This window comes from Crinia signifera, chromosome 1 (assembly GCF_055691185.1).
Source record: "Crinia signifera chromosome 1, ASM5569118v1, whole genome shotgun sequence".
Lineage (NCBI taxonomy): Eukaryota > Metazoa > Chordata > Amphibia > Anura > Myobatrachidae > Crinia > Crinia signifera.
In genome coordinates this window covers 85,481,780-85,493,223 of record NC_139217.1, presented here as the reverse complement: position 1 = coordinate 85,493,223, position 11,444 = coordinate 85,481,780, and the positions used below count along the sequence as shown (strand labels likewise).

At 45.0% G+C, this 11,444-nt stretch overlaps 1 protein-coding gene across 2 annotated transcripts in view; it reads right to left on the bottom strand.

The window, feature by feature from the left end:
* Positions 1–4,686: 4,686 nt before the first annotated feature.
* The window catches only part of KLKB1 (kallikrein B1), a 67,775-nt gene continuing 61,017 nt past the window's right edge, over positions 4,687–11,444 (bottom strand). For both annotated transcript variants that reach the window (XM_083169289.1, XM_083169299.1), the window contains exon 16: positions 4,687–5,098. In XM_083169289.1, coding sequence (XP_083025415.1) covers positions 5,089–5,098 — 10 coding nt within the window. In that variant the 3' untranslated portion in view covers positions 4,687–5,088. The remainder of the gene's footprint in view (positions 5,099–11,444) is intronic.

Below are 11,444 nucleotides of genomic sequence, written 5' to 3'. Positions count from 1 at the left end.
GCTATGCTGGAGGCTACTGGCTTGGATGATGTGAGCGGTAAAAACACCTTCTTGAAATTTATTGGATTCAGTGCTGGTTTTGTCCATGAGGAGGAGCAATCCCTTTGTGGATGTACACTGTATGTATATATATATATATATATATATATATATATATATATAATGCCGGCACTCCCTTGCTGCCAAGTAAAGTATGCCTGGTGCCCTCCTGAAGACCCACCTTTGCCAGTGGGTTGTATATGCAGATACCAGGTTGGTGGCACTCATGGGCGGTTTTGTCAAAACCTGGTATCTCCATATATATATATATATATATATATATATATATATATATATATATATTTGGCCCAGCCCTCTAGTGCCCTGATCCAGCACATCAAATTCACATGCAATTTGGCCAGATAAATCTCATACAATTTATTGGACCAAATTGCATACACAAAATGACACCAAAGTACTAAATTGGATGTAATCACTCCCAGGAAGGTCCAGGGGGATTTGAAGGGAAATTGCATCCAATTTCAGCATCAGATATATCGTTCTAATGTAAGGGGACCTTAATACTAAACTTAAATTGAAAATCCCTGACGAGATTATGGGGCCCGTAGGAAAAATCTGCAGCTGCCTGTTATCTTTAATTGGGTATTCCTACTGGTGCGGGATCTTGTGACCCCCCTTTGGTGAGAGGGATGAGATCCCAATGTGCATGGTGCCTTTTTATTGTGCATGTGCAGCTGGAGTATAGGATAAAGAATAACTAAATGAATCATGTTTTTTACATGATCTGAAATGTATCCAATGTTAACAATTGTAATAGTAAACGCTTCACTTTATTTGTGATGCATTTTATTATTTGATTCCAACGTTTTTCTTACAGAGAATGTCCTTGCTCTAAGAACATACATGACATCATTTATCTTTTTTTCCAGATCCAGTCATTCCTTCAGTTCCTTTAAAAATGCACAATCTATATTCCATATTCTGTGGCAGATATATCAAGCCTTTAGAGAGAGAGAGAAAGCAGAGAAGGGGCCCATGGCAGCCAGCCGATGGCTGTCATTTATTTAGCTCAGTCTTTGAAATGACAGAAGTCGATTGGTCGCTTTCCGTGCTCCCCATATGGTTTGGATTGTGTTCCAACAATTTACTGTAGCGCCAACTACACTAATTGCCAGAAACACCTCACCAATTCCACACATCCATCACTTTCTTGCAAATCCCCTGCGACCACTGCTACTGTATGAAGCAAATCTCTGGGTCCCCTGTAGCTCTTCATTGTTTTCAGTAATCTGATTTATTGTACTTTCATAGTTTTGGCATATATTGTTTGTTACGCCTGCTTTCTGCATATATACTGAATGTATAATATGCTCTATTGTTCATTACAAGAAATGAATGACAGTAGCAGGTTATAGTTGGGAAACCTAATTTATGTTTTATTAAGTAACACATTCTGTCTAACAATGAGCTGTGGAGGGGGGAAGCAAAAGGGAGACGGGGGTTTTAATTTCCCGGGCCCAAGTCTGAGGGGGAGAGGCCCAGTGGGGACTCTGGTCCTCCCCCTATTAACTGGAAGCAGGAATTGCAGCATCTCTTCTCCGCTGCTGTGCGCTTGGGTGCAGTTTGGCCAGGAAGACGCTTAAAACTTTGAGTGCCAAGTGAATTTGTCAAAATTGGCATGAAAAGTGGCAAGCAAACATTTTTTTCATCATAATGACCTGTAATGTTTACCTAATACCGAAAATATAATCTTTTTTTCACAACTTTTTTTCATTTGAATTTATATAACAAACGTGAGCGACACTGGCATTTTTAGCGGATATTTTGCACATCTCTCACAGAGCAGGGGTGGGGGGGTCTGAGTGCCGTGGTAGATCAAAAGGATGACATCATGTAAATGCAGCTGAGGCTCATCATAGAAGTGATTTTAATTCTCTTATATTGACCCTGTTGTAGCCCCTCAAAAGTGGCTACACAGGAATATCTGACCTTAGAGTCAAATACACCTGATGATCACCCTACTGAAGCAATAATACATTTCTATATATTTGCTAGAAAGATGGAGCGACTCTTGTTCAGCGGGGGTCTGGCGGTCGGATCGACCAGCCGCCGGAAGGGGACGCACTCGCACGTCCCCTTCCAACGGAGCTCCCCGACGGTCCCCGCCACCTCCTCAATGGTCCCTGCCACCTCCCCTCACACACACCCCTAACCCTTCCTGTCTCCCTAAAGCAGAGACAGGCAGGGTTCCCATCCCCTGCTGCCGAAAAATTGGGAGATGCTCGTGCGTCCCAAACAGATGAAGCGCCTCTCCGCCGGCGATTGCCAGCGGGGACATTATGGCGATCCCCGGCGCTGAACGAGAGGTGCTTCATCTATATGTATTTTCTGCAGAAAAAGGCAAATTAGTGTAATGGGTCATACCATTGCATATAGGACAGTATACATAAAAATTACATTTCACATAACCGCTAACATTTTAGTATATTTATGCTGCTAAAAAATCATATTACAGTATATTGTTTGATAATTAAAAAGCAGTACATTTATGTTGCATTGATTTTGCGTAAACATTGAACATACATGGAAGCTGTTGAAAACCAATAAATATATTGGAACATGAGTCACATGTAACAAGAGTCACGCAATATGTGTAACATGAGAATTGTCTTCCATAAAATGAAACATTTTATACACAGTTAATCAAGATGCCTACATTGATTACACCCGTACATTCGTATGTATCATGAGTCACATGTCAAAGTATAGCTTGGTTAACATTCAGATTTTGACGGTTATATTAGGTTGGATAAGTCATATAATTGCTAGATATGCTGACGACATTTGCCTTGTTATCTAATATTAGATGTTTTAAAAATGGAGGCTTCTTTTTAGTTCATATCATAGTAATGTAGTATACTGTATATATAAATATAGGCAGTAAATAATACAATCAATGCAAATAATAATAATAATAGAAGATTTATGGCCCATATACACTAGTATGATATGGCCCTTTTTCACTAAATTTTGTGTGAAAGGTGCCAAATCATATGTGACTAACCTTCAATCAGTCTCCCACAGACATGATACGATACAAGGACCTGGTGGGCAGTTGCCGAGGTATTGTATGGGATTTATCATTATATATCATTGCCAAATTTGCCTCCCTGAGGCTTTGAATATCACAGATAGGTAATGTACAAAATTGTCAGTACTCTGTCAGTATCAGTGAGGCATCACAGAGGCAGGGTTACCTACCCTCCCGAAATGGCCGTGAGGCTCCCGATAATTGGGTCCGGAAGAAAGGGGGCAAGTCCCCTGCAAACCCCCCCCCCCCCTCTTCGGCAGGGGGTCTGTGGGTCCATGTGTGCAATGCCTGTATTACCGGTGTTGACCGTCGGGGGGCATGGCCACGATGACATGATTGCGCTGGTCATGCCACCAAACAATGCGTTACCTTCATAGCTCTTACCTCACCCGCCCCTTTTTCCATCAGCAGGGCCCCCCTGCCTCAAGAACTTGGCTGCCCTCTCCCGGACAGGGCAGCCAGAAAGTAAGCAAACCTGTACAGAGGTGGGCAGTCATCTGAGCTTTAACCACTATGAGCTAGTTCTGCAGAGATCACTAAACAGCTTGCCTTGCCAAGTACACCAAGAGGAAGGAGCAGGTACTAACTACAAAGACTTTTTTTTAAATTTTGGACCAGGCACCCATGATTTGGCCATGTTTTTGCCATGCCTAGGCCTTCCACTGCTCTCTGCATCCTTGTGTATCCTTGTGCCTCATCAAGTGCAAAAGCCACTGGGATTCAGGATTGAAAAACTGTAAATCCTGGGATTTCCGGGATCCCACAAATGGCCTCCTAACATGGTGCCACACTGGAAACTGCTTAGAAGCAGTCCTTCAGCAGGTGGGCAGAGAGGGAGGCTGGGACAAGCGCCACAGAGAGTGCAGGCAGACGCGCGGTGGAGAGTGCAGGCAGATGCGTGGCAATGAGTGCTGGCAAATGGGAGGGCAGGGTCAGATGCAACAGAGAGGGCACCCAGGGGTAGACAGAGGTGGTGGTGGGGGCGGCTGGTGTGTGGCTGTGCAGCATGAACTCTAACATCATGCCGGGCAGACGCATGTGTTTTCAAGGAAGCGCCTGAGCCGAGCTTGGTTTGTGCTCAGCGCTGACCAGTAGAAAGGGATGAAATGCACATGCATATTTCAATCCCGACATTCCGGCAAACATTGGCCCAAATCCCGGGATCCCGCTGATCCTGATCCCAGGACTGGCATCCCTAATCTAGATTCCACAAGGGCACATGGCAAAAATAGCAAGTGGGCAGCATTTTCAAAAAACACTGTGCACACACAATGGGATTAATAAAACACATTGGGGTTGGTCGTTTTTGGTGATCATTCAATACATTTAGGGGGTGATTTGTAATATGATACTTAGTGAGCCCTCTAGCTCTGCCTGCTGGGTATGCGAATGTGCGCCCCCCAGCTGGCGCTGCGAATGAATGTTTTTCATATACATATTTTCGCTGGGGACCGAACAGAATCATTTATGTCATCTATTTTGCTCCTTTATGTTACACAGTGGCTGAGAAGTCACACCCCAGTCAATTTAATAATAAAATAATAATAATAATAAAAATAATAATAAAATAATAATTACAATAATAAGGACATTGGTAATAGCAGACTATTTATTGAAAAGGTTGGTACTAAAGTGAATCAAGGTTGGACTTATGATATTTGTCATCTCATTATACGCCGCATAGTGTACATATATACATATAATATATAAGACTTGTAGTAATAACAGTAACCATGTGATAAATAGAGGGTACAGTAATTCCTTTAAACAATAATTAAATGAAATACACTCTTCATACAACAGCAGCCCCAGGAAGTTGGTCTATGAAACCTTTCATTGCTAAATAATTAAATTCTGGCAAATGAATGCTAACATTTCTCGTTGAGTAGCATTTGCTGCATACAGCATAGAAATGGACTCAATCACGATTCCCAGTGTGCACCATACTTCAGGAATAAAGGGAAATCTCGGTATGTAGATGGCCGGTGGGTTTTTGTTCAAATAACTCTGCAAGAGAGAATTCAGTAACAGGCATTAGACTGTGTGAGATTTTCAATTCAAGAAAATACATATAGAGGAAATATTGTTTATTGTAGTCAATGAAGCACCGGGGCATAAAAGAGACAATTGTGTGAAAGTGGGAATACACACTGCCAGATGTGTAAGGAGTTTAAAGCATACCAAACAATAAAACTTTGCATCAATTAATAACAATTAAATTGTGGATACATGCAAGATAATAAATGTAGGATTATATTCCCAGTTGTTCTACAGTATACAATGGTGACTGCTATGAATAAAAACAACACCTTTACAAATCCAAACAGGTAAGAAAACTTTGATTATTGCACTCTTAGGCCCCTATGCGATTTGGGCCCGATTTCAACTGATTCTGGTAGATCGGGCTGATAAATTAGGTGAAATCGGCCCAAATAGCATGTGTGTGGCAGTCCGTGCACTTCAGATCCGAACCGGAGATCATATGTGCTGCACACAAGATCCCCTCCCGGCTGCAGGAAACGGGGATCGAATGTGATACATTGCATGCAGAACAACCGAATGGGATGTATCACATGCGATCCTGCCCCCCGGGAAGGGGGATTGGATGCGACACCTTAACTCATACTTCCGCCTTACGTGTTTCAGCGATTATTATTTATATATTAACAGTTTCTTATATAGCGCAGCATATTCCGTTGCGCTTTACAAAGGAGACAGTGATACAACAAACTGGGTATTTACAGATAGTCAAAGGTATGAGGGCCCTGCAGTGATGCACATGCCACTTTCATCAGGGACACTGAATGCTATATCGGCAAAAATGAATCCATCTAAATGACACCTTTTTAGAATCATCTTATACAGTAGGAGGCCGCTTCATCTAGCGGGGGGGGGGGGGTCTGGCAGTCGGATCGCCAACCGCCAGCTGCCAGAAGGGGACGCGTATGCCCCTTTCCAACAGAGCTCCTCACCGGTTCCCGCCGCCTTGTCGCCGGTCCCCAATGCACGAGCCCACCTCCCCGCTCCCCCCTTACCCTGCCCGTCTCCCTGAAGTTGAGATGGGCAGGGTTCGCGTAACCCACCGCCTGGTAACCGGGACGCGCGTGCGTGTGGGACGCTCGCAAGTACCAGTCAGATAGAGTGCCATCTCGCCAGCGGGGGCAATCTGGCTGAGAGTCGCTCCATCTGTATGAACATCCTATAAATGTGACTTATAGAAAGGTAACAGCTCTGGGATTCATGCCTCATTACAAGGATATCATTACAGCATTGCAGCAGAAGAATAGAGGCTGTGAACTTGTGCATGAGTATGAAAAATACTATCTGGTCAACAGGATGGCACCAGGATTACATTTGAATAGGTTGGACTACAGTATATGAACCACCTATTGCAGTTCCATTGAGCTAGACATACCTCCCAACTTTGTCTGAATGGGAAGAGAGATCAATCTGCACATCAAATGTGCATGCTGGAAATTATGAGGTGTGATCAGAGGCATGGCCTGGTAATGAGTATGTAACTCATTTGAGAAGGAATTTGCCTCTGAGAGTGAACCAGAATAAGGCCCAAAGATCAGGGTGTGTGAGCAGCTACTACTAGACACCATCTGTATGAATGAACTTTTATGAAGTTGCTTTTATAATTTTTTATAATCATTAACAAATGATGTTAAAAAGAATAATTTTTCCATCACTGACTTGTATTGGCTGGCATTAAGAAGCCCAGAGGAATGATACACACACTCTCCCCTAACCTGCAATACACGATGTGTACTAATTACCCACTACATGTGGTACACCCATCAAGAAACGGGTGTCCCCATATTTAATACACAGTGAAGGACTATTCCCTTTTACCATCTGAAATGAAAGCTTACTGTTTATTGGATATTTACTGTCTCTTTATTTACACCTCTCCCTGAGTATCTGATACATCATCTCCCACAAAAAAAGGCCAACACAGGAGAACCCACATAGAAACCATTATATGCTTCATAAACACAACAATTACCATGAGTGGGTTTGCCTTATCGTTAAGTATGTCTTGTGTGAGTGAGGATAATGATAACTTTATATGCTTCCTCGACCCTCTAATTCAGCAGTTCTCAAACTGTGGGTCCTGATCATGGGGTCGCGACAGTCAGGCTGATGACTGAAAATTCTGTTGAATTGTCTGTTATGTTAGACTCCTCCCATCACTTTGTGCCTCCACAATGCTGCCATGTATGTGCTGTCTGCTGACTACACATGTGATGTGATGACCTTCTGCAGGAACTTGCTGGGGTCCTGTCATTATTTTTATTGTCTGATGGGAGCCCAGAGCAAAGTAGTTTGAGGACCAGTGCTCTAACTGAAGTCAGCAAGGTACGCAATACTTGGTCAAATATAATAAATATTGGGAGACAGACTAACTATCCTTTTTTCACTTTTATTCACCATAACTTTCTGATGAAAATCATTGTTCGTGTGTCATAAATGATTTGACTCTTTTTTTTCTTTTCATTTCTCTACTTTTGTCCACACAATGACTGAGTCCAATTTGCTTACGGACAAATCTCCACCATGCAATGGAACATTATAGGATCGATTGAAGATCTTCACTTAATGGAATAAGAATTTAGTATATGTTTGGTTGGATGTGGTGTTTTCGTTTACCATTGCGCCTACAGCAGTTAATTTCTACACCCTTTTGTTACACTTTGCATGCAGAAATTATTATCTGTCTTATTAAATTGTCCATGTAGGAACATCATTATATGGTTAATAGTATGGTTTTTATATAATGTATTTTCTTGGCAGGATAATAAGAGAAGAGGCCATAAGGAAAGGAAGATAGGAGGAAGATACTGTAGGAGACACTGTACCTGCTAAGCTTATCAGCCTTGGTTTGCTGTTCAAACATAATTGAGCAAAGGCTGCGTGTTTACCAGGTACTATACTGAGCTACAGCACGGTGCAGAAACTGGTTAGAACTTGCTTTAAAGCGGGGTATAAGAGTGACACATGTTAAATTGAGCATTTTATTTGGACAATATTGACATTGTTCCCAAGACCATTTATAATTATGCAGCAGAGGGCAGATGTGCTCTCTTACTGACTGAGATTAGAGGCCTGGTATCTATAGCTTATTGTCACACGCAGCCGCGGCGGTGCGCGGCGGGCTTACTACTCACCCGTTCGCGCCCGCCGTCGGCTAGCGTGTAGTGGTCTCCAGGTCAGCGGCAGCAGGCAGCGGCAGTCTGGTGGGCAGCAGGCAGCGTGGGACGCCAGCAAGTGTAGTGGTATGTGCTGTAGGGGCGCCGGGAGGCCGGCGCCGCCATCTTGATTAAGGGCAAATAGCAGATTGGTCCTTGTCTGAGGTTTCCGCCCATACTGACCTGACAGCCAATGGCAGCCGCCCTCTAGGGATATAGGGGATCTGCCTAGGCCTGTTCAGTGTCAGTACAAAGAGTCTCCAGAGGCGTTCACAGCTCCCAGCTGACTCCGGCTCTCTGACTCACCTCTCCTGACTTGGTGCCTTGCTTCAGTGCTCTGTGTTGGTCTCGATTCAGCTTAACCCTATCGCTGCCAGATCTCTCCACAGTCTGGTCTCTGCCTGCATCCCTGAGCTTCCTGGCCTAAGTTCTTCAAGTCGTCTGCTTCCAAGCAACTTCCCATTCTTCTGTCATCATCCGTCTTCTTTCAGTCTTCAAGGATCCCTCATTACCATCAAGTACATTCTCTTTCCGGATTTCTTCATTTCCCAAGACCCCAGCCTGCAGTCCGCAGTGCTTGAACTGTCATTGTTTAAATGAACTTTTTCTTCTTTACAAAGTGCCGTGCCGGCTCAATTCTTATTACTGCTAAACTGCCACTTGACAAAGTATTCAAGCGTGTATTGTTCTATTTATGAATTCTATTATTAAACCTGCACGATTTAATCCTTCCCCCTCTGGTCCGTCTCCGGTTGCTACACACCACACGACTTCATCCAGCCCTTCAGTTGTGACAGTTTGTACTGACCCGATGGAGTCGGGTGAAGAACAGGCTTCCATGGCGGACGCACTTCACAGCATCATGGCTCGTCTGGAGCAAGTGGAGGCTACCCAACGTCAAGTGGCTCAATTCCTTCAGGTCTTGGCTTCGCCCCCGGCGGCTCCCTCAGTTTCTGTGGCTCCAGCTCCAGAGGTTCCAGTCCCTGTTCCTACACCTGGACCAATAGTTCCTCATCACATGCAATTACCAACCCCCAGCAAATATGATGGTTCTCCGAAAGGATGCCGTGGGTTTCTGAACCAATGCGATGTGCATTTCACCTTACAGTCTTCTCACTTTCCTACTTCCAAGGCAAAGGTGGCTTATATTGTGTCTCTCCTAGCAGGGTCAGCTTTGGACTGGGTGTCCCCTCTCTGGGAACGTGCTGATTCCCTGCTCGATGACTATGAAGCTTTTATTACCTCTTTCCGTCACATCTTCGACGAACCTGGCAGAGTGTCGTCTGCCGCTACTGAGATCCTGAGAATTCGCCAGGGTAGTCGCTCAGTGGGACAATATGCTGTGCAGTTCCAGACTCTGGCTTCGGAACTAAAGTGGAACGAAGAGGCTCTCGTCTCCGCCTTCTGGAATGGGCTGGCAGGTCGTATCAAGGACGAATTAACTACCCATGACTCTCCTGCTACTTTGGCTGAACTCATCTCCTTGTGCAACAAAGTAGATCTACGGATGCAGGAGCGTCAACTAGAGAGAAGTCGCTCCGACCGTCTCCGCCCTCGTCTCACCACCAACGCTGTTCCTGTTCCTAGACCTGGGTCCTCCACAACCACACCACCAGACGAACCCATGCAGATCAACCGCTCTCGGCTTTCCTTTGAAGAAAAATCCCGTAGACGTCGTGAGAATCTTTGCATGTACTGCGGTTCTTCCGCTCATCTGTTGTCTTCCTGCCCACTGCGTCCGGGAAACGACCGCTCCTAACCTCCCCGAGGGAGGCCAGGTTAGGAGTTCTGCTTTCATCTCCCTCTTCAACTGTGCCCACCATTCCTGTTACTCTTGTGTGCCCTCAGGGAAAAATCAAGGTCCAGGCTCTACTAGATTCCGGAGCAGCCGGGAACTTCCTTTCTTCCTCTTTCGTTCTTCAACATTCCTTGACGGTGCAACCTTTGGCCCATCCGTTGGCTCTCACTGCAGTAGATGGGAGTCGCATCAGCAGCGGGCAAATCACCCTTCAAACCGATCCAGTGACAGTTCTCGTCGGTGCCTTACATCAAGAGACTCTAGAATTTTTTGTCCTTCCTCAGTCCTCACACCAGGTAGTCCTGGGCCTACCATGGCTTACTAAGCACAACCCTCATATTGATTGGACCAGTATGGAGATCACAGCCTGGGGTACGAACTGCCTAACTACTTGCATGCCTCGTGTCATTCCACTCCATCAAACTAATCCTCAAGAAGTAGGAGGTTCCAGTCTTTCATCTTCACCAGCTCCACCCTTGTCGTTACCCACACCATATCTTTCTTTTTCTGACGTCTTCAGCAAAGGAGGTGCCGATACCCTGCCGCCTCATCGTTCCTGGGACTGTCCGATAGAGTTGATACCTGGGAAGTTCCCACCGCGGGGCCGCATCTACCCCTTGTCTCTGCCAGAGACCAAAGTCATGTCTGACTACATTCGAGAGAACTTGGATAAGGGGTTCATTCGCCCGTCCACTTCGCCAGCCGGAGCGGGGTTTTTCTTTGTGAAAAAAAAAGATGGAACCCTCCGCCCGTGTATCGACTACAGGGGCCTGAACGATATCACGATCAAGAACCGCTATCCTTTGCCTCTGATCACCGAATTATTCGATAAAATCCGAGGGGCTTCCATCTTTACTAAACTGGATTTAAGAGGGGCGTACAACTTGATCCGTATACGATCTGGAGATGAGTGGAAGACGGCGTTCAACACCCGAGACGGCCACTATGAATACCTGGTGATGCCCTTTGGCCTTTGCAACGCTCCAGCCGTCTTCCAACAATTTGTAAATGATATATTTCGAGATTTGTTGTATCATTCCATTGTGGTGTATCTCGATGACATTCTCATCTTCTCATCGAACCTCCATCTCCATCGGCAAACAGTAGCTGAGGTCTTGCGGCGCCTTCGCCAAAATAAATTATTCTGCAAGCTAGACAAGTGCGTCTTTGAGGTTACCTCCATTCCATTCCTTGGCCACATCCTCTCCAGCACTGGGATAGAGATGGATCCAGAGAAAGTAAGAGCCATCTTAGACTGGACAGCGCCCACCACGCTCAAAGGCATCCAGAGGTTCCTGGGCTTTTCAAATTACTATCGTCGTTTCATCCGGAACTTCTCCACCCTTGCTGCACCTCTTAC